The 25,479-nt window shown below is 52.2% G+C and overlaps 2 protein-coding genes across 2 annotated transcripts in view; one reads left to right on the plus strand and one right to left on the minus strand.

The window, feature by feature from the left end:
* LOC143692675 (uncharacterized) overlaps positions 1-25,479 on the plus strand; it is a 169,624-nt gene that overhangs the window by 104,806 nt on the left and 39,339 nt on the right. The gene's annotated exons all lie outside the window — the stretch shown is intronic.
* Positions 13,367-14,299, minus strand: LOC143692582 (olfactory receptor 14J1-like). The gene has a single exon (XM_077172831.1). It carries the CDS (start codon positions 14,297-14,299, stop codon positions 13,367-13,369), a length of 933 nt encoding a protein of 310 aa, XP_077028946.1.

Genomic DNA, 25,479 nt, shown 5'->3' on the forward strand with positions numbered 1-25,479 from the left:
CTGCCGAATCCTCCGCGCCCCAGCAGCGAACCCAGGCGGTAGCGCTCCTGCAGGGCCTCGTGCGCCGTCCCTGCGGGCGGGACGCGGCTGTCAGCGCTCGGCCCGGGGCCAGCAACGGCCCCCGAGCGCCCCTCAGCCGCCCCGGGCCGGCCATGCCCAGGCGTTCGCTCTTTGGAACGCGGCACGGGAGGCTCGGGGCCGGCGGCCGCGCTGCCGAGCGGCGGAGCTCGGGCCGGGGAAGCCCCAGCGGAGGCGGCGGCAGCGGCCGCACCGCCTGTGTCCTCCGCGGGCCCCGGGAGGAGCCGGGGCCGGGCTCGGGCCAGGCGGAGCCGAAGGGCGGCGATGCCGCCCCCGCACCAGGCACTGACGCCCGCCCAGCAGCGCCACCGCCAGTACGGCCAGAGCCGGGCGGAGGCGAGAGCGCGGCGGGACGGCCGGGGCCGGGCACGGGGCAGCCCCGCCCGGGGCCGGGGGCGGGCCGGGGGCATGGCCCGGCCCGGCAGGGGAGAGGGAGGCGGGGAGAGGAGAGGGACGCCGGGCAAGGGACCCCGGGAGAAGGGTGCCCGACCGCGGGAAAGGGAGAGACAGAGAAAGAAAAAGATAAAGAGAAAGAGAGAAAGAGTGATCTAAAATATCTGTTTCTCTGCTGTCGCTGCTGCTGCTGCCGCTGCTGCTGCCGCTGCTGCTGCCGCCGCTGCCGCCGCTGCAACTGAAGCACCGGGGCCGTTCGTCCCCGTGTCCGTTCCCCACTCGCCCCACTCGCCCCACGTTCGAGCCCCGCGTGCCCCGGGCACAGCCCCTGAGTCTGTCCAAACACGGGAACTTTGCAGCGGTGAGCCCAGATGCAGAGCCCTGACTCCTGCACACTGGCACAGCAATCCCCTCGCTTGCTGCTCTGCATTGGCCTGGCTGAGGGTCAAACACTGTCGGGCCACCTTCCCTTGCTGTAGGATTCCTACCTGAGCCCAGCACTGCACTTACATCTCCAGTCTTGCCTTCCAGTAAAACCAGGGGAAGGAAAACTCTGTGTGGCTCATGGTACTTTCGAGTGTCTAAAAATCACTAAGTCACCGATCTTAGAGGTACGGTGCATCTGGAATTCCTGGGATGGAGATGTAGTGCAACATTGAAAAGGGGAGCATAGAAATAAATAGAGGAAAAGATCTTGGATTGTTTTGTTCATTTTCATTTCACTTCTGGAAAGCTGTTTCAGTTTTCCAGGAATCTTCTCCTGTCTCTCTTCCCAAGAATGTCTCATGGAGAACAAGGTCAAGCTTCTGTCACAAGATTTGCCAGCAGGAAATTATGCCACTGGTGAAATTTTCATGATGACTGTTTGTGCTGGCTTAGGGCAAATTTGGGGAGGAAACCTCCAAAAGGGGTCCGTCTAGAAAGCAAGTTCAAGCGGCCCCTCCCCCTACTAGTTCAGGAAAAGACTTCCCTCGAGAAAAGTGAAAAAACCCCAGTTTATTTAACAAGTAAAGTATTCAGAAGCATGAAAAATGAATAATATTAAATAAAACCTCTGACAGTGCTGAAGAGATGGCAAATTCAGAAAATCCTTTTTGTGGGGTGTAGTTGGCTCACTCGGTCTCTTCTAAGTCCCTCTGGCACTGGAATGCAGCGTCCCAGAGCTCAGTGGGCCACAGGTGTGAGCTGCAGGTGTTTTTCTGGGTTTTCAGTTCAGAGCAGGTTTAAACAGTTCCAAGAGAAAGGAAAGTCACAGTCCAAGGAACTTCTCTGCCTAAGCTAGCTAAAACCAAATTGCTGGACCTGGGCTGTGAAGGCATTGGGAAATTTCCAAATCTGGGCACTGGCGGTCCCAGCAAACACCAGATCTGGATGGTGCTGGAGCCAGAACCTGCAGATTTCCACATTTTGGCTTTCTGTGCCAGCAAATCACTGGATTTGGGCTGTGCCAGCACCAGGAAGTTTTCAGATCTGGGCGCTGGCACTGCCAGCAAACACCAGATCTGGGTGGTGTCGTTGCCAGCGACAGAAATCTGCTGGATTTGGGCTCTGCTGGCACCGGGAAATTTCCAAATCTGGGCACTGGCACAGCAAACACAAGATGTGGGCGGTGCCAGAGCCAGTAGCAGAAAGTTGCTGGGTTTTGGATTTCTGTGCCAGTAAATTGCTGCTGCACTTGGGCTGTGTCAGAATAGGGAAATTTCCAGATGTGGGCACTGGCAGTGCCAGCAAACACCAGTGAAACCTTCTGGCCCTCATCCGGACCGTTGACCAGTGGTTTCCCTGAGAACCAGCTCTGGCCACTTTACAGACAGAGACTGCTTCCATCTGGTGCTCTGGAAACAGAACTTTAATGAAGGCAAACACAACAAACAGGGCGGCGTGCACAGTAGAGAGAGCACAGCAGAAAAAAGCCTGGGTCCAGGGTCTAGCAGGGATATTTATCCATTTATTTATGGGGAGGGGTTAAGGTGGGATCTGAGGGAAGGATCCAAGAGGAAGGAGGGATTAAGAATATTACAATTTTTGCAGTATAAAGTAACCAATGGTAGCAAAGAGAACTCAGAACTTTCTAGTAACAATCTGCATAACTGAACAAGAGGATTATGGGCAGGAGCTCCTGCTGACCCTGACTAAAGAGGGTTTTCCCACGGCCTTAAGCCGAGGTCTCCCGCTTCTTTTAAACCAACCCCAGCACACCTGATCTGGGCAGTGCTGAGTTTTGGCCTTCTTTGCCAGACAATTGCTGCATTTGGGTTGTGGTGGCACAGGGAAATTGCCAGATCTGGGCACTGGCGGTGCCAGCTAACCGCAGATCTGGGTGGTGCCAGTGCTGACACCAGAAAATTGCCAGGTTTTGTCTTTCTGTGCCAGCAAACTGCTGGACTTGGGCTGTGCTGCCACAGGGAAACTGCTGGATCTGAGCGCTGGCAGTGCCAGCAAACACCAGATCTGGGTGGGGCCAGCACCAGGTATTTGCAAGGTTTTGGCTTTCTTTGCCAGAAAATTACTTGACTGGGGCTGTGCTGGTATCAGGAAATTCCTGCATCTGGGCACTGGTGGTGCCAGCAAACACCGGATCTTGGCATTGCCAATGACGGTAGCAGAGAATTGCCAGATTTTGGCTTTCTTTGCCAGAAAATTGGTGGACTTGGCTCTGCCAGAACAGGGAAATGTCCAGATCTGAGCACTGGCAGTGGCAGCAAAGACCAGGTCTGGGCACCTGTATTGGCATCAGGGAATTGCCGGATTTTAGCTTTCTGTGCCAGCAAATTGCTGGACTTGGGCTGTGCCAGCCCTGGGAAATTTCTGGATCTGGGAACTTGCTCAGCAAACACCAGATCTGGGTGGTGTGTTGTAGTGTGTTGTTATACTTTGTAATAGTTTTGTAATAGTTTTGGGTTTGAATCCCCGTATTTTTCCCAAGTGGTTCATCCCAGATGGTACCCCCCTCCCTTTACCTGTGTAATCCCTTTCCCTTGCTGAGATCATCCCCAAACCCCCACTCTGTCTCTCTGTCAATCACTCAGCATCTCATCCCTTCCATCCAGAAGCTTCGGTCCAGGATGTCGAGTGATCAGCCAGAGGCCAGGGGTCAGCCCCCCAAGCCCTGCCCCATATGCTGTCCTAAATGTCCATCCCCCAGTACCCATCCCTTAGGGTCACTTCTTGGTTAGTAAAATGTTATCTACTTTGGGTTTCCACCTCCCTTTAAATGTAACCTTGGCACATCTCCCGGGGCTCTGGGCAGGAGTGCCCTGAGGTGTAGGGGCTCCTTTGGGACTCCTAGAATAAAACCTTGGATTAACCCCTGCTAAGAGTGGGCCCTTTATCTTCTAGCGATGTCTCTGGTGTCTCTTGTGCTGCACAGGCGCCCAGCCCAGGTGCCCTCAGTACCCTTGGGGCACAGAGAGTGTCTCCCCACTGTCGGCCGTGTCGGGGCTGCCCCCGGTGTCTGCCGACTTGGGACTGGCCCAGGGTTCCTGAGAGGCTCCCAGAGGGACAGAGGCAGCGCCCGTATAGGTAAACTGGATCGCCCTGGGATTTTGGAGGTAATTACAAATGGGCCTGAAGGTGAGAATTTTGGTGTCACGTATGAAGAACAAGAAGCAGTGACACGGGCTGAAGAGGCTCCTCCATGTAACCAACTGCCCCCAGAGGAAACACGCTATGCTCTTTTCACTGACGGTTCCTGTCGCATCGTAGGGATGAACCGGAAGTGGAAAGCAGCCGTATGGAGCCCCACACGACAGGTCGCAGAGGCCACTGAAGGAGAAGGTGGATCAAGCCAACTTGCAGAACTCAAAGCCATTCAGCTGGCCCTGGACATTGTAGAAAGAGAGAAGTGGCCAAAGCTCTACCTCTACACTGATTCATGGATGGTAGCCAATGCTCTGTGGGGATGGCTGGAGAGGTGGAATGAGTCCAACTGGCAGCATAGAGGAAAACCAATTTGGGCTGCTGAAGAGTGGAAAGACATTGCTACCAGGGTAGGGAGGCTACCTGTGAAGGTCCACCATGTAGATGCCCATGTCCCCAAGAGTTGGGCTAATGAGGAACACCAAAACAACAAACAGGTAGATCAGGTAGCAAAAGTAGAGGTGTTGAAGATAGACTTAGATTGGCAACAGAAGGGGGAGTTATTCCTAGCTTGATGGGCCCATGATGCCTCAGGCCATCAGGGCAGAGATGCCACCTATAAGTGGGCACGAGACTGAGGGGTGGATTTAACCATGGACAGTATTTCTCAGGTTATCCATGACTGTGAGACGTGTGCTGCCATCAAGCAGGCCAAGCGAGTGAAGCCCCTATGGTACGGTGGGCAGGGGTCCAAGTACAAGTATGGGGAGGCCTGGCAGATTGACTCCATCCCACTGCCCCAGACACGCCAGGGCAAGCGCTACCTGCTGACCATGGTGGAAGCCACCACTGGATGGTTGCAAACCTACCCTGTGCCTCATGCTACTGCTCAGAACACCATCCTGGGCCTGGAAAACCAAATCCTGTGGAGACATGGCACCCCTGAGAGAATTGAGTCAGACAACGGGACTCATTTCAAGAACAGCCTTATCAACACCTGGGCTAGGGAACATGGCATTGAGTGGGTGTACCATATCCCCTACCATGCACCAGCTGCAGGCAAAGTGGAGAGGTACAATGGACTACTAAAAACCCAGCTGAAAGCTTTGGGTGGGGGATCTTTCAAAAATTTGGAGCAGCATTTAGCAAAGGCCACCTGGTTAGTTAACACCTGAGGTTCCACCAACCGAGCAGGTCTTGCCCAGTCTGAGTCCCTGAATGTAACAGATGGAGATAAAGTCCCAGTGGTACGTGTCAGAAGTTTGTTGGGGAAGACTGTGGGGATCAATTCTGCCTCGAGTACAGACAAACACATTTGTGGGGTTGTCTTTGCTCAGGGACCAGGTTGCACATGGTGGATAATGCAAAGAGATGGAACAACACGATGTGTACCTCAGGGAGATCTGATTGTGGGGTGAGAATGATATGCAAATATCACTGTTTGTTGGATGTTACTGCCATTGCCTGTACATTACACCATACAGACATGAGATAGAAGGAAATGTGTAAGTGTTGAAGGTCTGGGCAAGTGGGAGATGGAGAAGGAAATGTGCAAGTGTCGAAGGTCTGAGCAAGTGATAGATGGAGTTTTGAGTGAGTAAGGTGAAAGGGGGGAATCCTGCAGCTCTGTAGTATAGGGCCTGGATTTAGTGGTCCAGTGTGGGGATGTGATGAGGGCATGATGGGTATTGCTTGTAAATTTTGGGGGAGCAGATGGAAATTTTGTGTGAATAAATGCATGATGTGTGGTAGTATGTTGATGATATGGGGATAAGGGGTGGAATGTCCTAGGGTGACGTTATGATGCTTGTATCCCCATTCATGTATTCTGTTAATGTTGGATATCATGTTCTGTACCTTTAAGACCGGCTCTGAAGAGGGAAAGTTTTGTTTTGGTTTTCTTATCAGCCTGGCAGGACACAGAGACTGCAGCTTTTGCTTTTTCTGCTTTTGCTTTTTGCTTTGCTCTCTCTCGCTCTTGCTTGCTTTGCTTCTGCTTGCTTTTGCTCATTAGCTAGTTTAGCTAAACTGTCCAATTTCTTCCTGGACTGTTTCTCCTTTCCTTTTTCCTGACCATTTTGAACCTGCTCCGGACTGGGACCTGAGAAACACCAAGAGTCTGCACCTTGTGGCCTGCAGCAGCTGCCCCAGCGCCGGAGGGACTGAGAACAGAGTGACCACCCCCCAAGAGAGACTTTCTGAATTTGTCATCTTTTTTCAGAGCGGTGTCATCCGGTATTGTTCATTTTGTGTGCTGGGGGTGCTGTGCCTGTTAGATAAACAGGTTCTTTCCACTCCTCTCCGAGGAATCCTTCCCGAACCGGTTGGGGGGAGGGGCTGTGTGGGTTTGCTTACTGGAGGAGCCCTAATTTAGAAATTCTCCTCCAAATTTGCCCTTAACCACGACACTCATCTGCTGTTGAAGCACTGGGCCTCCGAGCTTTCCTTCCTATGGAAAAGAACTGTCCTTCTTCTCCAGGCACCCTTGCCAGATTTGAGATTTCACTTCCAAATTTCCTTATATCCAGGGATTGTTCCAATAGGAATATTGTCAGGACAGGTTTGGCTGGCAACGGTTTCACAATGGTCACCTCTCATCTGTCCCCAAAACACTGGGGAAAGTTCCATGCTTTCATTCCTATGGGAAAGAATTGTCCTGCTTCTCCAGGTGCCCATGGCTGAGACTGGGTTTCCACCTTCAAAATTCCCTAAATTGAAAGACTGCTCCCAGACAAAATCTGCCATTCCTGACAAGTCTGCCTGGCCGTGGCCTACTTAGGCTCTCACCTGCCTTCCAAACACTGGGGCTCTGTGCTTTCCTTCCTATGGAAAAGGACTGTCCTTCTTGTCTAGGTGCCCATGGCCAGAATTAAATTCCACCTCCAACACTGCCTTACTGTGACAGCCTGGAGGAGATTGTTGTCCCAAAACATTTCATACGTGGGGGAGGAAGGGGCAGGTCCAGCCTTGCCCTGCCCTGGAAGCCCAGCCCTGCCCTGCCCTGGAACCCCAATCCCCCCAGAGCCTCTATCCCAGCCCAGCAGTGGCTGCCAGTCCCTGGCACAGCACAGGCAATGCTCCACAGCCACCTCTGCAGCCCCAGCCCAGCTCCTGAGGGACCAAATGAGCCCAAGCCCCACCTGGGGGAAGGGCCCAGGGAGACCAAGGGGTATTGAAGGCTGACCACAAGGCAAGCACACATCTTGACCCTGCATCCTCTTGGAATTTCCAGCCTAACAGCACTGGAATCCAGGAGCTGGTAGCTGTGTGTGTGCTTCTCTGAATCTTATTTGTCTTTCTATCTCTTTGAGAGAGAGAAAGAAAAATACTTCTTCGATTTTTGTCCTCTTGCAAATTTTGATTAACATGAAATTGAACAGGCTTAGACTTTGTGAAGTTGAATGGGCCAAATTAATGCTTTGAGAAGTGTTGTTTTGTTAATTGAGTGTCCTATTAAACCTTCTGCGAAAATTTCTTTGATTTTCTAAAGTTGCCAGTAAAGGCTGCTTGGTTGTTTTGAGCTCCTGAGAATTTCTTGTCAATATTTCTCCAGTGTTTTCAACTCAGGGTACAGAAACAATTGTAATTCCTCTTAAATGTCTCCTTGAGAGAGTTTTTTAGTGGATGGGGGTCACGGCTTGTCTGTGCTGCTTGGCCCAGCCCAGGCAGGGCTTTCCCAGCCACATTCCACACTCCATTGCCCAGCTGGAGCCACTGGTGCCTCTGAGTTGTGCTGCCCCAGCCCCAGGGACGCTCTCCTTGTCTGCCCATTCCCCCATGGTCTCTGGACAGGGATGGCCTCACTGGGGGCTGCTGACATCCTCAGCAACTTGGAGGCTGCTGCTGAATTTCACTGCTCCAGAGGCTTGTTCAGCCTTCAGCTCTTCAGTGCAGGAATTCAGTGTCCCAGGGCTCATGAACATTCAGAACACCTGAACAAGCCAAGCCTCTGGGAATCATTTGATTTTAATTTTCAAATCATTTGTGGTTACTTAGACAGATTGCAGTAGTGTATTCAAATTGAATATGTTCTATTTAAAAAGACAGTGAGCAAAGATTTTTTAGGTCCTGTTTAGGGTTTTTTTTTCTGATCATAAATTGATATGTGTAGTCTCCAATTGACACTGAATCCAAGTACCTCCTCATGCAGTTGGAATAGATATGAAAATCAAGACCCTTCATGGCTGACAATCAATCAGACTCTGTCCCTACCCCCACCCCACCATTTCCCCCATCCAAGCCCTGGCACTCAGAGCAGCCTTGTGCAAATCTGAGCTCCCTCCAGCCCAGGCTGCACCTGCAGCTCTCAGCTCCTTGGCTCCACCTGCTTTCCTTGGAGAAGGAGCTGCTCAAGGCACAGAGGGATGTTCATTTCTTGTCAGCCAACAAAGCCAAGGGAAGGCACAGCTCCATCAAATGCAAAAGTCATTCTCCGTTGCTCTGCCCTGCCCCTGATCCCCACAGCCTGTCCTGTTTCCTTCATCCCTGCATTGCCAGGCACTCTCTGGGACAAGGGAGCTCTGCTCTGGGGATGGAGGGATGCCCAAGTGCCACCACTGGAGCAGGAGCCACAACTCATCAGGTTTGTGTCCTTTGGGGGTCAGGAACTGGTGAGACTCAGAGGCACAGAAAGTTTCTCTTCATGGCCAACAGACCACAGTTGAACAGGACACAATTTAATAACAATCTCACTCTTCCCTGAGCAATGTGCAACATCCCAGCAGCATCTGATGACTCCTCCATCCACAAGTGATTTCCATACTAGAATTAATTTTAGACAAAACATGGTTCTGTGACAGACATAAACACAATTTAGTTCTTGTATCAGAATGCTCGTCCAGGAGTGGGGGCAAAACAGCTCCAACAATTCCTGATTTGCAAAGCTGTCAGTGGTGGATGGAGAAGGGAGGTCAGGCTGCTTTTGGTGTTGAGGAAATGCTGAAACCAGCCTGACTCATTTCATCTCCTCCTGTCCTGGCTGATCTCCCCTCTTTCCCCTTCCACCCATTGGCTTTTGTCTCCCACCAGGCCCCCGGTGAAGAGCCTGGCTCTGTGTTCTCCATCCCCTCCTCGCTGGCACTGCCAGGCTGGGATGAGGAGCCCCTCAGCCTTCCCTGCTCTGGGCTGGACAAGCCCAGCTCCCTCAGCCTCTGCTCACAGCCCAGGGGCTCCAGCCCCACCTTGGAGGCCCTTCCCAGACCCTGCTCCAGCTGCCAGACATCTTTCCTGCCCTGAGCAACCCAACCCAGGCCATAGTGACCTGGATAATCCCCGTCCTTGATGTCCTGGTCACACAGCCCTGGCCCCTTGTCCCCATGTCAGGCTCTGGGGTGGATCCTGTGGAACATCCTTTGGTGGAGGCTGTGGCTCCAGGTGGGCCGGGGGGATCCCGGGGGACAGGGACCCCGCTGGGCATGGACAGCATTGGACTTGTTGGGAGAAACTGTGAGGGGGAGCTGGGGCGGAGTGACCAACCCAGTGACCTGACACAGCCCTGCTGGGATGGCACACAGCCCCTCTGGGATGTCACACAGCCCCTCTGGGATGTCACAGCCTGCTCTGTGATGTCAGACCTCAGTCCTGTGATGACACAGCTGGCTCTGTGATATCACAGAGGCAGTCTATGATGTCATAGCTGATCAATGACCTCACATAACCCACTCTGTGATGTCATAGCCCACTCTGTGACCTCATGTTACCAGATGATCAATTGTCTACACCAGGTGAGCTGACACCTGGAGCTTTTTCTCCACATCCCCAGGCCTATGGAAACCACACAATGCCCATTGTGTGAGAAGGGGAACTGGAAGTTCAGCAGCCTCAGGGTCCTGCCAGCTCAGCCAGGCCCACTGGAACAGTGGGGTCCACGACCACCAGGGACCACCAGAGAGACCCCCAGGACAGAGGAACACATGGGTAAAGGGGAGGGGAAATATGCCAATGATTTTGGGGAAATTATTATCATATGTATGTTTAGTCCAAGACAATCAATGAATATGTGTGCAAAATACAGAATATACACAGAAACTTTCCTGTACTCAGCATGCACAGCTTTGGGAGGAGCTCTCCCCCGTGCATCCAGCTGAATAAAGAATGCTGCTTCTTAATGCTACACTGGGGTTAAAAAGAGTTTTCTGTTTTACCGGATTTTTGGTAACACTCCCACTGCCAAGGAAAGCTCTGTCTGCTGCTGTTCACAGACAGAGAAGGGCTGGGGGCAGATGTGGGGCTCAGAGGCTGCCTGGGGCACAGTGACCATGAAATAATCAAGTTTTCAATGTTCTGTGAAAGAAGGAGGGGCTGCAACAAAACTTCTACACTGGAATTAGGAAGGGCAGACTTTGGCCTGTTTAGGATGCTGATTTGTGGAGTACTGAATCAGGTACTGATATTTTTAAAGAGAAAGAGCCCTTTAAAACAAAGGGGTCCAGGAAGGATGGACACATTTCAACAAAGTAATCTTAAGGGGGAAGAGCAGCCTGTCCCAGTGTGGCAAACGATGAGCTGGTGAGGAAAATGACTGGCCTGCCTCCACATGGTGCTTTTGTGGGAACTCGGGAATGAAAAGGGTGCATGAACTTTTGACAGAAGGTCAGGCAACTTAGGAAGTGTTTAAGGATGTTGTTAGGTTATGCAGAAAGAAAAGTTGAGATGTGAAAGCTCAATTTGAGCTTAACCTGGCCACTTCTGTGAAAAACAATAGAAAATATTTCTATAAATAAATTAATATCAAATGATAAGGTAAGGAGAACCTCTACTTTTTTTTGAGTGCAGTGGGGAATACAGTAACTAAAGATAAGGAAAAGGCTAAGCTACTTTACACTTGTTTGCCTCACTTTTCAATATTAGGACAGGTTGTTCTCAGGACAAGTGTTCTCCTGAGCTGGTAGATGGGCACAGGGAGCAGAACAGCCCCCTGGAATCCAGGAGGAAGCAGCTGGGGACGTGCTGAGCCACTCAGATGCTCACAGGTGTCTCTGGGATCTGATGGGATCCATCCCAGGGGGATGAGGGAGCTGTGGATGAGCTCCCCAAGCTGCTCTCCATCATTTACCATCAGTCCTGGCTCAGCAGGGAGGGCCCAGAGCACTGGAGGTGCCAGTGTGAGCCCATCCCCAGGAAGGGCTGGAAGGAGGAGCTGGGGAACTCCAGGCCTGTCAGCCTGACCTGGGTGCCCGGCAAGGTTATGGAACAGATCACCTTGAGTGCCACCACAGGGCACCCACAGGATGGCCCAGGGATCAGAGCCAGCCAGCATGGATTTAGGGCTGGCAGGTCCTGCCTGACTAACCTGGCCTCCTTTTATGCCCAGGTGACCCACCTGTGGATGTGGGAAAGGCTGTGGATGTTGTGTGCCTGGACTCCAGCAGAGCCTTTGACTCTGTCTCTGACAGCATTCCCTGGAAAAGCTGCAGCCCACGGCTTGGGCAGGTTCCCTCCTGGCTGGGAGATTTAAGAGCTGGCTGGAGGCTGGGCCCAGAGAGTGGTGGGGATGGTGCTGCACCCAGCTGGTGCCCAGGCACTGGTGCTGTCCCCAGGGATCTGTGCTGGGCCCAGTCCTGTTTAATATCTTCACTGATGGTCTGGGTGAGGGGATCGAGTGCAGCATTCACAAATTGCAGATGGCACCAAGCTGGGTGTGAGTGTGGATCTGCTGGAGGGCAGGACAAGAAGACCCAGCCTTAAGCTGCACCAGGGGAGGCTGAGGCTGGACAATAGGAAGGAGTTCTTCACAGAAAGGGTGAGTGGGAACTGGAATGGGCTGGCCAGGGGGGAGGTGGCAGAGTCACTGTCCCTCTCCAGTGGCACTCAGTGGCATGGTCTGGGTGACAAGGCAGTATTAGGGCATTGGTTGGACTTGATGATCCCAAAGGTCTTTTCCAGCCTATTTGATTCTGTCATTCTCTGATGATTGGGACACTCTGGGGCCATTGTGACATTGCAGGGCCTTGTGGAACTAAGAGGACCATGGTGACACCGTGCAGCCCCACAGAACCAGGGGTCCATGGTGGTGCTGTGGGGCCAAATGGACCCAGGGAGTGCCCCGTGACACTCTGGGTCCTCGTGGAACCACAGAGGCCATTGTGACACTGCAGGGCCTCGTGTAACCAAGGGGTTTCACCATTTTGACCCTGCAAAACCAAGGGAACCATTGGGAGACTGCAGGGCCCAGTGGAACCACGGGGCCGTTCTGACACTGCGGGGCCTCATGGCACCAAGGGGACATTGTGACACTGCAGGATCCTGTGTAACCAAGGGGCCACTGTGACACGATGGGGCCTCAAGGGATCTGGAATAATGCTGTGACACTGTGTGGCCTTGTGGAAACAAGGAGTCCATTGTGACACTGAGGGGACTTGTGGAACCCCAGAGACCATGGTGACAGGGTGGGACCTCATGTGGCCATGGGGCCATTGTGACACCCTGGGCCCCATGGCACCAAGGGGCCACTGTGAAACTGGAGCACCAACGAGAACATTGTGACACTGTGAAGCCCCATGAAACCAAGGAGACCATTGTCACATTTTTGGGCCCCATGGAACCAAGAAGAGCATTTTTACTCTGCATGGTCTTATGGAACCAAGGAGATCAGTGTGACAGTGCAGGGCCTGCTGTAACCAAGAGGCCATTGTGACACTGAGGAGCCCCTTGGAACCAAGGACATCTTTGCCGATGACACCAAGCTGGGTGCGAGCGTTGATCTGCTGGAGCATAGGAGTGGTCTGCACAGGAACCTTGACAGGCTGGATCCAGAGGATGAAACCAACAAGGTGAGGTTTAACAAATCCAAGTGCCAGGCCCTGATATTTGGCCCCAGTGCTACAGGCTGGGGACAGAGTGTCTGGAGAGCAGCCAGGCAGAAAGGGACCTGCAGGGACTGATGGACAGCAGGCTGGACATGAGGCAGCAGTGTGCCCAGGTGGGCAAGAAGGCCAATGGCTCCTGGCCTGGATCAGAAATGGTGTGGCCAGCAGGAGCAGAGCTGCTGTGCCAGCACTGATCTGCCCCAGCTCTGCACACAGACATTGCTGCTGCAGCTCCAGAGAAGGCAACAAAAGGGCATCTCTGCAGAAAACTCTGCTGGGAGATCCTTTAGTTCATTTAAAGCCACCAAGAGCACAACCCCTCATTGACACAGTCTGTGGCCACAGGATAGGTGGAGAGAAACAAAATGAGAAATGACACAAACAATGACATTTATTTGTAGATGATATGAAAAAAGTAAAAAAAAGAAAAAGAACCTCCAAAATGAAACCAACAAGAAGTACGAAAGATGACTTTTATTACAAGTGATATGCAGAAATTGGCCAGCAGTTTAATGTTTCCGAAACCATCCAGTCATTTGTCTCCACACTGCAGCCTTGAGCTCCTGGTTCCTCAGGCTGTAGATGAGGGGGTTCAGGGCTGGAGGCACCACCGAGTACAGAACTGACAGGGCCAGATCCAGGGATGGAGAGGAGATGGAGGGAGGCTTCAGGTGAGCAAACACTGCAGAGCTGATGAACAGGGAGAGCACAGCCAGGTGAGGGAAGCAGGTGGAAAAGGCTTTGTGCCGTCCCTGCTCAGAGGGGATCCTCAGCACAGCCCTGAAGATCTGCACATAGGAGAAAACAATGAACACAAAACAGCCAAAACCAAAACAGGCACTGACAGCAAGAAGCCCCAATTCCCTGAGGTAGGATTTGGAGCAGGAGAGCTTGAGGATCTGTGGAATTTCACAGAAGAACTGGCCCAGGGCATTGCCATGGCACAGGGGCAGGGAAAATGTATTGGCTGTGTGCAGCAGTGAATAGAGAAAGGCACTGGCCCAGGCAGCTGCTGCCATGTGGGCACAGGCTCTGCTGCCCAGGAGGGTCCCGTAGTGCAGGGGTTTGCAGATGGACACGTAGCAGTCGTAGCACATCACAGTCAGGAGATAAAGCTCTGCTCCAGTAAAGAACACAAAGAAAAAGAGCTGAGCAGCACATCCAGTGTAGGAGATGTTTCTGGTGTCCCAGAGGGAATTGTGCATGGCTTTGGGGACAGTGGTGCAGATGGAGCCCAGGTCGTTTAGGGCCAGGTTGAGCAGGAAGAAGAACATGGGCGTGTGCAGGTGGTGGCCGCAGGCTACGGCGCTGATGATGAGGCCGTTGCCCAGGAGGGCAGCCAGGGAGATGCCCAGCAAGAGGCAGAAGTGCAGGATCTGCAGCTGCCGCGTGTCTGCCAATGCCAGCAGCAGGAAGTGCCTGATGGAGCTGCTGTTGGACATTTGCTGTGCCTTGGCATGGGGATCTGTAAGAAAAGTAATCATGGAATAGTTGGGTTTGGAGAGGACTTGAAATATCCCAGCACAGCCTGGGGGCACTTTCCCCCCACTGCCTGCCCAGGGCTCTGCTGCCTGGAGCTGTCCCTGCCAGCAGCTGCTTCCCTGTGCCCAGGGCTGGGCCCTGCCAGTGCTGCCAGAGCCCAGCCCAGCCCTGGGGGCTCAGCTCTGCCCTGCAGAGCCCTCCCAGCTCAGGCACTGCCCAGGGGCAGCTCTGGCTCTGCAGGCTCTGATGGCAACATCAGAGCAACCCTGAGGAGGCTGGAAAAGCAACACTGATGCTGCCTCTAAGGGGTCCTGTGGTGATTGCTGTTGCTGCCTGGTTTTTACAGATGTCAGAGAAAATTTCTTTATTTTTTTTCTCCATGAACTGAGAGATGAAGATATACATGAAGATTCTCATCCCAGCAACCCACAGCAGTAGATTTAGAAAGCAGGATTTTCTCTCTTATGCAGCCCCTGCCTTGCTGTTTTCCCTGTATAATCTACTTGGAAATGTTCTGCAGTTAAATGTCATGCTGGGAGCAGTCCTGAACAATGCATCATCCTCCCCACACAAGGAGAACACTTCCAAGCCTCACCAGCTGTCTCCTGCCACCCAGATCTTGTCCCCCAGTGCTGGCAGCAGCTGCCAGGGCTGGCTGAGAGCTGTCCCTGGCAGGCAGCAGAGTCCCTGCCCCAGCACAGCGCCCTGGGCTGCAGGACCCTGCTCTGCAGGACAGCCCTGGGCACCCCTGGCTGCTCTGCACAAGAGACAAGCAGAGAATGTACTCACAGGCTCTGCAGGCATTGGCATGTTCCAGCTTGAGGAGATGGCTCCAGGAGCTGCAGCTGCATTGTCCTGCAGCCAGAGGTTCCTGTGCCAAGGGCTGGCAGTGATTGTGCCCCAGGCACTTCTCAGCCCCTTCCCAGCCCTGACTGATTGAAGCTCTCTGTGCCTCTGGGCTGTGCCCGCGCTGGCTGCAGGCAGTGCCCCAGCCCTGCTGGGCTGGCACAAGAGCTGCTCATCCAGAGAAATGTGCTTTTGAAGCTCTTCTTGGTGACCAGGAGCTGCCTCTGTGCCAGGAGCCCAGCCCAGCTCAGCAGCACAGACACAGCACAAGGACTTTAATCAGCCTCTGGGGCTTTGTGCTCAGGCCCTGAACATCAGTCCCTGAGAGGGAGCTGAAGAAACCTCTGCAGAGCTCCAAGGCAGAATCCAACTCCAAAGTTTCTTGGACTTTTAATGGGTCCCAGTGAGGGACACGACTGAGCAAGTGTCTCCAGGCCCCAGGCAGAGCAGAGAACTGCAGGCAGTGCTGACAGGTGGGGACAAAGAGAAGCCAAGTCTTGGTGCCCTGGGGCACAGCAGGGTCTGTGCCAGCAAGGGCTGGGAGGAGACACCTTGTGCTGAGGCCCTGGGGCCTCCTGGCACAGCCCCAGCCAGGCTGGGCACTGTCAGCCCCTTGTGCTGCCCTCAGCATCCCCCCCTAGCCCACATCCCAGTGGCCTCAAGGATCTGCTGCAAGGAGTCCCTGGGGAGCCTTGCTCAGCAATGGCCCTGGGGGCTCCTTCATGCTCCCTGCAGGGACTGCAGGTTTTTCAAAGGACTTTGGCTTTGGCTTTTGCCTTGGAGTCTCTGAGAGGTTTGTGCAATCATGGCCTCCAATTATCTGCTGTAATTAGTCCCTGGAGAGGCTTTGTCAGTAACAACACTCAGTGGGGATCATTAATGCTTCAGGGTACTTCAGTTATTTGAAGGTACTTGGGGTTTCCCTTTTGATACAGACTCTGTGAGAGGTTTGTGCAATCATGGCCCCAATTATCTGCTTTAATGAGTCCCTTGAGAGCTTTGTACTGACACTCAGTGGGGCTCATTAATGCCTTGAGATACTCAAGGTTTTTAAGGTACTATATGGATTTAAGAATACTTTTAGATACTTTTAAAGACTTTCCTTCCTACACTGAGTCTCTGAGAGCTTTTTGTGCCATCCTGGCCTCCAATTCTCTCCTCCAAGAGTCCATGAGGAGCCTGTGTTGGGTATCTTCCCCCTTTCTGTTTTACAACAAAGATGGAACTGAAAGAATTTTGTAAGACTTTCTTAAAGCATCCAAATAAACATGGGACAATTAACAATACAACAACAACCACTAAGAGAATTCATAGTCCTGTTCTGGCTAGACATCATCCAACCCTTTAGTCCCTTGGACTGGAAGAGTTTATTGAACCAGTCTTTGTTTTCCACTTGAAGCTTCTTGAACCCTTCCTTCAGTACCTGAATGCTCTTGTGGATTGACTCGCTGTGGCTGGAGAGGTTCATGCAGCACATGCCCTCAGAGTCTACACAGCCATGCCCATGTGCCCAGAGTAAAATCTCTATCGCTGTTCTGCAAGGTGGCGTGTCTGATGGTCTCTGTGTCTGAGAGCAGCCACTCAATGTGAGGGAGGCAGCATTGGTTTGCTTACTCAACAGGCACCCAGGATGGTCTGATTGTCCTAAAGCTTTAGCTGCAGCCACCCAAGGTAGTCCAAATTGGGGGTGCTACCATCCAATACCTGGATTAAAGCTTTCAAAGCCATCTCTTTGATATCATCCAATACTTCTCTGGGGATACCTGCTGCTTGATCATCTGGTAGGCTGTGTTGTCCTTCTCCAGCTAGATGGTTGATTGTCAATTCTGCCCTTGCCTCATTATTAGCATAGTCTGCTATTAATTGATTTAGTAAACACTTCCATCGCCCTTCTCACAGGGTGTATTCTGTAGGTGACAACAACATGGTCATAATATATTTTAAATCATACGGGGTTAAGACATGTGTTGTAAACATGGCCCTCATTAGGCCAATAAAATGAGTCCTTTCTATGGTCTTTAGCTGCCCAACACAGATCCTTGATTTCCCCATAAATCAATGGCTGACACCTGGGATTCTGCCCGCTTCTTTCGTAACATACGGGGGCAAAAAGAAATTTTGAGACTATTTGCAGGTCTTCTTCCTTTCCCAGGGATATTCTGGGATTGAGGGGCGAGGTGGCTCTGGGGAATCCAAACTGTCTTCTGGGGAGGAAGAATACCTTGGAGCAAAAACATTCAGATTAGAAATAGTGTGACAGTTGGGCTTAGTATCATTGACCATGGGGTTATATTGTTGCCAGAGGGTGAGGCAAAGGGCGCTGCCATTTTGTCAGGTGTTGGGGAGAAAGGGCCTTGATTTAGGATGGCGGACTTCCAGGCTGGTCTTCTGGAGCATGGCCCAGGGTGGAGGTGGAATGATTGACAGTGGGGGCGTGACCCGCAGTTGTGGGGGTGGAGTCTGGAGGTTCGTTCAGGGCTGAAGAGAAGGCTGTGGTAGCAGGAAGTGGAGGAGCCAAGATGGAGGGAGGATGGTCAGGCTCAGGGGCATCTGGAAAATTTTTAATGATCCACTTCACGATTGATTTTAATTTGTACTTTGAAGATATTTGGTCATGATCAGTGAGAATTAACTTAAAGCATCCATATACACGCCTTTCTACTTTGGACATCTGGCTGCCCATTTTTCTCTTTCTCCACTTTAGGTGGAGCAGCCACTGGAACACCCCAAATCAGTTATGAGATGTGGATGCATATTGTAAAAACACAGCAGCAAAATGGGCAATAATTGTCCTGCATTTCCCCAAACCCACCTGCAAGCCTACGCAGGTGAAACTGTCGCTGTCCCTGTGGATCCTGGCCGAGGTCCATCAAAGCAATGATGAATCTGCAGGCCCAGCACAATCCAAAATCCCGGGGAGTGCTGGCCTATCCATCAGCTAACCCCAGCTGACATGACTGAATGTCAGGGTCCCTGTTCAGGCACCAAAGGTTGCAATGAGGGTGGCTGTGACAAACCTTTCTGGTTCCCCAACTTCAGGGCACGGGTGGTGAAAATGAAAAGGAGCAGATGCTGGGGAAGATGAAACAGGAAAGCCTTATAAATATGATGGCCTGGCAAAAAAATTTGAGAATATGGAAACTATAAGTGAGATTAAAATGAAAGCAAGCTTTGAGATACCAAGCCTTAGTTACTGAACAACTGGAAAACAATGGTATGGCCGGCTGAAGGTAATCTTCTTTTGATGAAACAACACCCTCTGCTTGCAGGCAGGTCCAAGGGTCAGAGCAGACCCTACTAGCTTGGCAGAAGGGGTCCAAAGAGGAGTTTTTAGGGTTTAAAATGTAACACAGTATGGTAATGTAATGATTCTTCTAGGCTGTATGTAAATGCTATAAGATTTGTATCTTGTACCAGATTGGTTAGTGAAAATTAGAATATGCAGCACAGAAGAAGATTTATTGTACTGTAATGGGAACTCCCCTCCTCTTTCGGGCATCCATTTTGGGCGCCTCTTTCGAGCTCCTCTCTCAGGCCTGCTCCGAGCTGTGGCTGGCAGCTCCAAACAAGGCCCCTGCACCCACACCCTTTGCAATAAACCACAAGTTCCAAGACCTGGCTTCAGAGATCTCTCGTCTCAGTCCGTCCCAACTGTCCTTCACCCTGACGCTCCTACAAGCAGGATCAATGGAGTTGCCCAAAAAGAACTTTAGTAACAGGGTGAAAAACAATAAACATGGAGAAGTCGAGCACAGTAGGAGGGGTGGGATTCAAAGACCTGAGATAAAGGCAAAGCAACAAAATATACACTTGAGGGTAGAACACTCTGGAACAATAACCCTATAGGGGAAACAAGTAACCAATAGGGGAGGAGAACTTGGACAACTTAGCATAACAACACTAAAGGATTATGGGGGAACTCTCAAACTCACCCTGAGTTAAACAAATGATTCCCAGAGACTCATGCCCAATTCTTTGGGGGTAAAATCTGTCTGACTCTGAGTTACAGCTGGGCTAACTCCCACACCGCTACTTTGCACTGGCCCCTTGGGACCATGTGGCCCAACAGAGCCACAATGATGTCCTTGGTTCCACGAGGCCCCACAGTGTCACAATGGTCCCTTGGATCCATGGTGCTCTGCAGTGTCACAATGGCCCCTTCATTTCACAAGGCTCCCAATGTCACATTGGTCTCCATAGGAAGGAAAGCATGGAGCCCCCATATTTCAGGAGCTGATGAACAGAAACCACCAGAGGCCAAGGCAAGCCTGACCTGTCTGTCCTGGCAGGTTTGCCTGGAGCAACCCTTGGATATTTGAAATTATGAATGCGGAGTCCTAATTTCAGACATTTGTGCCTGGAGAAGGATCATTTTTTCCACAAAAAGAAAAGCACAGAGCCCTTTCCAGTGTTTGGAAAACACGTGAGTGCTGCTCCTCAGGAGTCAAAGACCAGCTAGACTTGTCTGTCCTGGCAACTTTTGTCTGGGAGCAATCCTTGAATACAAAAAAATTTGGAGGTGGAATCCTAATTTTGGCCATGGATGCCTGGAAAAAATGGACAGTTCTTTTCGATAAAAAGAAGAGCCCAGAGCCCCAGTGTTTCAGGGGCAGATGGGAGTGGCCTTCCACATTCCAAGGTCAGCCAGGCCTGTCAGGTGACCCCTGGGAGGCCAAGGCAGCCACACCTGTTTCATGTTCCCTTGGTTCCACAGGCCCTGCAGTGTCACAAAGGCTCCTTGCTCCCATGAGGCCCTCAGGTGTCATAATGGCCCCTTGGTTACACAGGTCCTTAAGGATCTTCATAGTCTCCATGGTTCCACAAGGCCCCACAGAGTCATAATAATCTATTGGTTCCATGAAGCCTGGCTGTGTCCAATGGCCCCTTGGTTCCATTGGGGCCCAGTAGTGCAACAATGATTCCCTTGGTTCCACAAGTTCCCACAGTGTCACAATGGCTCCTTCCTTCCATGAGGCCCTGCAGGGTCACAAGGGTCTCCATGATTCCATGGGGCCTTGTAGTGCCACAATGCTCTCCATGGATCCGCAGTGCCCTGCAGGATTACAACGGCCCTTTGGCTCCATGAGGCCCTGAAATGCAGCAATGGCCTCTTGGTTCCACAAAGCCCTGCTGCTTCACACTGGCCCCTTGGGACCATGCGGCCCAACAGAGCCACAATGATGTCCTTGGTTCCACGAGGCACCACAGTGTCACAATGGCCCCTTGGTTCCATGGTACCCTGCAGGGTCACAATGTTCCCCTTGGTTCCACAAGTTCCTACAGTGTCACAGGTTCCACAAGGGCCTGCAGTGTCACCATGGCCCTTTGGTTCCACAATGCCCCGCAGTGTCACAATGGTCTCCATAGGATGGAAACAAGTGAGCCCCAGTGGGGCAGGGGCAGATGAGAGGCAGTCACCAGAGGCCAAGGCTGGCCAGACTTGACTGTATGGGCAGATTTTGTCTGGGAGTAACCCTTGGATATAGGGAATTTTAGATGCAGGATTCCCATTTTGGCCATGTGAGACTAGACAAGAAAGACAGTTCTTTCCCATAGGAATAAAAGCACAGAGCCCCATTGCTTCATGGTCAGATGGGAAGTGGCCCTTGACATGCCAAATTCAGTGGGACCTGTCAGACAGCCCCCAGGAAGCCAAACCAGGCAGACCTGTTCTATGTTCCGTTGATTTCATGGGTCCTAACACTGTCACAATGGTCTCCTTGATTCCATGAGGCCTGGCAATGTCACAATGGCTTCTTGGTTTCATGAGCCCCAACAGAGTCACAAGGGTCCATTGGCCCCACGCAGCCCCGCTGTGAAACAATGGCTCCTTGTTTCTATTTTAAATCAATCACAATCAAACCACAGTTTGCTCATTGATCCTTGCTTCCATAGGGGCCATGATTTGCACAATGGTCTCCTTGATTCCATGATTCCTGGATTCCACAGTCTCACCATCGTTTCCTTGGATCTCCATTGTCACAACTGACCCATGGCTCCATGAGGTTCCGTAGTGTCACCGTGGTCGCTGTCAGAGGCTGGATGAGATCCATATCCCGAGACACGTTGGGATGCTCGGAATGCTCGTGTGGGGCCAGGGCCGGGTCAGGCCTTGGTTTGTGGTGGGACAGAGCCCCGCCCCCAGCCCTGGCCTGGCAGAGCTGTCAATCACACAGCAGGGGTGGTGCTAACCCATCTCTGATTGGCTGAGCTGTCAATCAATCAATCAATCAATCACACAGCAGCAGCTGGTGCTACCCTGGCTCTGATTGGACAAGCAACTGGCAGTCCCACCCCAGGGGCGGGGCCATGAAGGCCCAGGGGGTTGAAAGCCAGAGCACGAGGCCAGCCCAGGGTCTGGATCCAGCCTTCTGCTGGGGTTCCTCTGTTGGTGATGCTGGAACCCCAGCAGTTGGTACCCATGTGTGTGTCTTTCTATGGATCTTCTGTCTTTCTGTTGTTCTCTATTTCTTCTCTTTCTAATCCTAGTTACCTGGAACATTTTTGGGTAACTTGACATGTTAAGGGTTAAAGGATTTTAGGTTAAATGTGTGGGAATCCAAGGCACAGGGAATATTTCTCTGTCTGCTCTGAGGAGTCCTGGCCCCCAGAGAAACACTGCCTTTAACCTTCGCCAATGGAGAGGACTTCCAGGACATTAAGACAGATTAGAATTTACCAAAGTGTGAAATAGATCAGAGGGTAGTATTGTATTCCACTAGGGTAAGAAATTTAGGTTTTGTGATTTTTAGTATGGTGTAGATAGGAAGCAAGATGGAGGAATTTGGGTGTAGTCCCTGTCTTCATCTACTCCATTTTCTGCAGTGTTGGTGGCACAGGGTGATTGGTCAAGGAAAGCACAGTGCAGAGGGTATGTGGACAGTCAAGGGATGAGTTACTGGTAAATAAGTAGTAATAATGTATGATTTAAGACTTAATTGGATGAGACAACTTTAAAAGACCTTGAAACTGTACATTTTGGAGCCATTTTGTGGTGTTTTCCCAGCGTGCTGAGCCTGGTGTGCACAGCAATGCAAAACTTTAGATAAGATAACAATAAACAAGAAGCTGAAGACTGAAAAAGTCCCATGCATCTCCATTCACCTGGCACAGAACTGCTATAGGAGGGTTACCCCATCCAGGGTGCCCCCAGAAAGGCCCAACATAAAACAAGCATGAATAACTGCTGCCCCAACAATGTCTGTAATAAGTTGGCTCTTTCCCATGAAGTTGTTTACTGAAGGGTGTTGTCTTAATTGGCCAATCAGGTGAAATGTGTTGATTAAATGACCAGTGAGGTCCACCTGTAGCAAAACAAGACATAAAACAAGAGGATTAAAAAAACAGGTGGCTTTCTGCCCTTAGCCTTCTGATCTGAGTCTGTGTCGTCTCTGACTCAAAGGTGACATTTGGGGATCTGTGCCGGCTATTGGGGATCCTTTCTGTATTTTGTGACCCAAAAGGAGCTTCTCTAATAAACTTTACCTGAAGCTCCCACTGTGCCCATGACAGGAACCCCTGTGAGTGTCTGGGCCATCCCGGCTCTTTGGCAGCCTGGGGACTCCTGGGATGTCACCGTGGAGCCCCCGTGAGTGCCTGTGACAGATGGGTGCCTTTGCAGCCCAAGGTGCCCTGGGATGTCACCATGGAATGGCTGTGACAGCCTCTAACCACAGGGCTCTTTACCATTCCAGAAAGCCCTGGGAGGTCTCCATGGAGCCCCTGTCTCTGCCTGTGACATTCCAGCTCTGGAACAGCCTGGAGACTCTTGGAAAGTCTCCATGGAACCCCTCTGAGGGCCTGTGAAAAATCTGATCCTTAGCAGGCAACCATCACCAGCCCCCTGTTGCTATGGTCAGTTTCCATGGCAATCATCCCCAGCCCCCTGTTGCTATGCTCAGTCCCTTGGCAGCTCCATGGAGACCCCATGCCAGGTGTGGTTGCCATGGACACCAGCTGAGGCCTGCAGCCAGAGCCCGTTGCCACGGCAACCATTGGCAGCCCCATCCCCAGGCTGATGGGATCCCAGAAGCACAGAATTGGCTGAGCTGGGAGGGACCCATCAGGATCCTCCAGTCCAACTGCTGGCCCTGCACAGGACACCCCAACAATGCCAGCCTGGGCCTGGCAGCGCTGGCCAAACGCTGCTGCAGCTCAGAGAGCCCTGGAGCTGGGACCCTGCCCTGGGGAGCCTGGCCAGGGCCCCAGCAGCCTCTGGGCAAAAACCTTTTCCTGACATCCAACCTGAGCCTGCCCCGACTCAGCTGCAGCCGCTCCCTCCACTCCTGTCCCTGGGCACCAGAGGGAAGAGGTTCCCACAGCCCCAGCCAGGGACCCGCTCCCAAGGCTGCTGCCATGGCCACCAGGGCTGCCACCAGCTGGGATGCTCGGTTTCCACGGGCCGGGCTTCAGGAATGGGATTCCCCAATTTCCTGCTCCCACTAAAACCGCGCTGCCCTCGCTGCCCTCCCGCCTCCCATGGAAAGCACAAAAGGCAAAGATCCCGGGATGGGATAAGAACAATTTAATGGGAACAGCAACGAGATAAAGACCAAACAGGAGCAGAAACAATATTGATAACAGAAGGGATAAATAAAACTGTTTACAGGGAAAACTACAAGACAACTCACAGGGTTTGCCTGGCTACCATATTTCTTGCCTGGAAAGGATACCCTCTCCTCTGGGGGAGAGAGAGAGAGTCCCTTTCCCGTCCCTGGCAATGATCTGAGGTGGGACTGAATGTAATGACAGGGCCATGGCCAGACCCTCACGTTTTTCAATGCCACATCAGGTCATTGGCAAAGGGCAGGAAAAGGTACAGGTGTCTTCCCAGCATGGATCACAGGGATCATGGATCACCAGGGCTCTTTCCAATCTGGCTTCTCCCATGGGGGATGAAGCTGGAGTGGTGCATGAAGCTGTTCCTGCACCTGGGGCATTTGCAGGCCTTTCCTTACTGGTGGCTCCATTGGTGTCTGCTCAAGTGAGAGCTGCTGGTGAAGCTCTTCCCACACTGGGGACACTCGTAGGGCCTCTCCCCAGTGTGGATGCGTTGGTGGATGATGAGGGCGGAGCTGCAGCTGAAGCCCTTCCCACACTCCCCACACTCATAGGGCCATTCCCCAGTGTGGATCATCTGGTGGCTGATCAGGGTGCTGCTCTGCCTGAAGCTCTTCCCACACTCCAAGCACTTGTGTGGCTTCTCCCCATTGTGAAGCTGCCCATGGACCACCAGCTCTGAGATCTGGCTGAAGCTCTGTCCACCTTCCTGGCTCAGGGTGGGTCTTTCCTCCTCAGAGCACCCTGGGCTGGGTTTGGAGACCCTCCTCCTGTGGGATCTCTTGTGCTTTTCCTCTACGTTTGAATTGTGCACCGTGGAGCCACTTAAAATGGCCTCTTCCATGAGGTTCTGCTGTAGGGATTTGTCCTCCCTGGTCTCCATCCTCAGCTTCTTCCCTGGGCGAGGAAGGACAAGGAGAGGATGGGATTTGCCTCCGTGCCAGAGGGAAGGGGAAGGAGATCCCCCCAGTGCATCCCCAGCAGGATGGGGTTGGCAGCAGGGTTGTCCTGCAGCTGGGGGCCGTGCTGGGCTGGGAGATGGAGCAGGAGAGAGGGGGAAAGGGGCACTGACTTCCTCCTCACCTGCCTGAGGCTCCTGGGGCACCTTCTTCTTCCTCACAGCCTCCTCCTCCATTGAGTCAAGGTTTGGGAATGGGAAATCCTGTTCTGGGAACCAAACAAAGGGTGCGCACATTGTCTTTTTACAGGATTTAAGGGAAACCTGGGGGAGAGTCTAAATCAGAATTAGAATTTAATAAGAAAATGAAGATCAAAGCAATGATACAGAAACACTGCCCTAAACTGACAGAGTCAGGATATAACCTGACACCCTGTTGCTCAGGGTGGTGGCTGCAGTCCCATTAAATGGTGGCTGCAGTCCTGTTGGAGAGATGAACGTGATTCTGTCCAAGCAGTGATCCTGTAGGAGGGTCTGGTCTTCCTCTGGAGGTCCAGGGGTGGTTCTGGAGCTCTTGTCCTCTGGGAATCCAGTAGGCAAGCTGCTCCTGGTGTTGCAAGGCTCAGCTTATATCCAGGCAGGAATGTTTGGATCCTCCCCCTGAGCGGAGCATCCCACAATGGGAGGATGGAATTTGATCAGTCCTGCAGTGACACTCAATGGCCCATTCCCAGAAGATATCTCCCCTGGAGGGCGTTATCAGGGCTGAGTCATGGAAGAGATCAAGAACACTGCCCCGCCTGTTTATAGCAGTTGATGAAGATGGGGATTGAAAAC

Source organism: Agelaius phoeniceus, assembly GCF_051311805.1.
Source record: "Agelaius phoeniceus isolate bAgePho1 chromosome W unlocalized genomic scaffold, bAgePho1.hap1 SUPER_W_unloc_2, whole genome shotgun sequence".
NCBI classification, from domain to species: Eukaryota; Metazoa; Chordata; class Aves; order Passeriformes; family Icteridae; genus Agelaius; species Agelaius phoeniceus.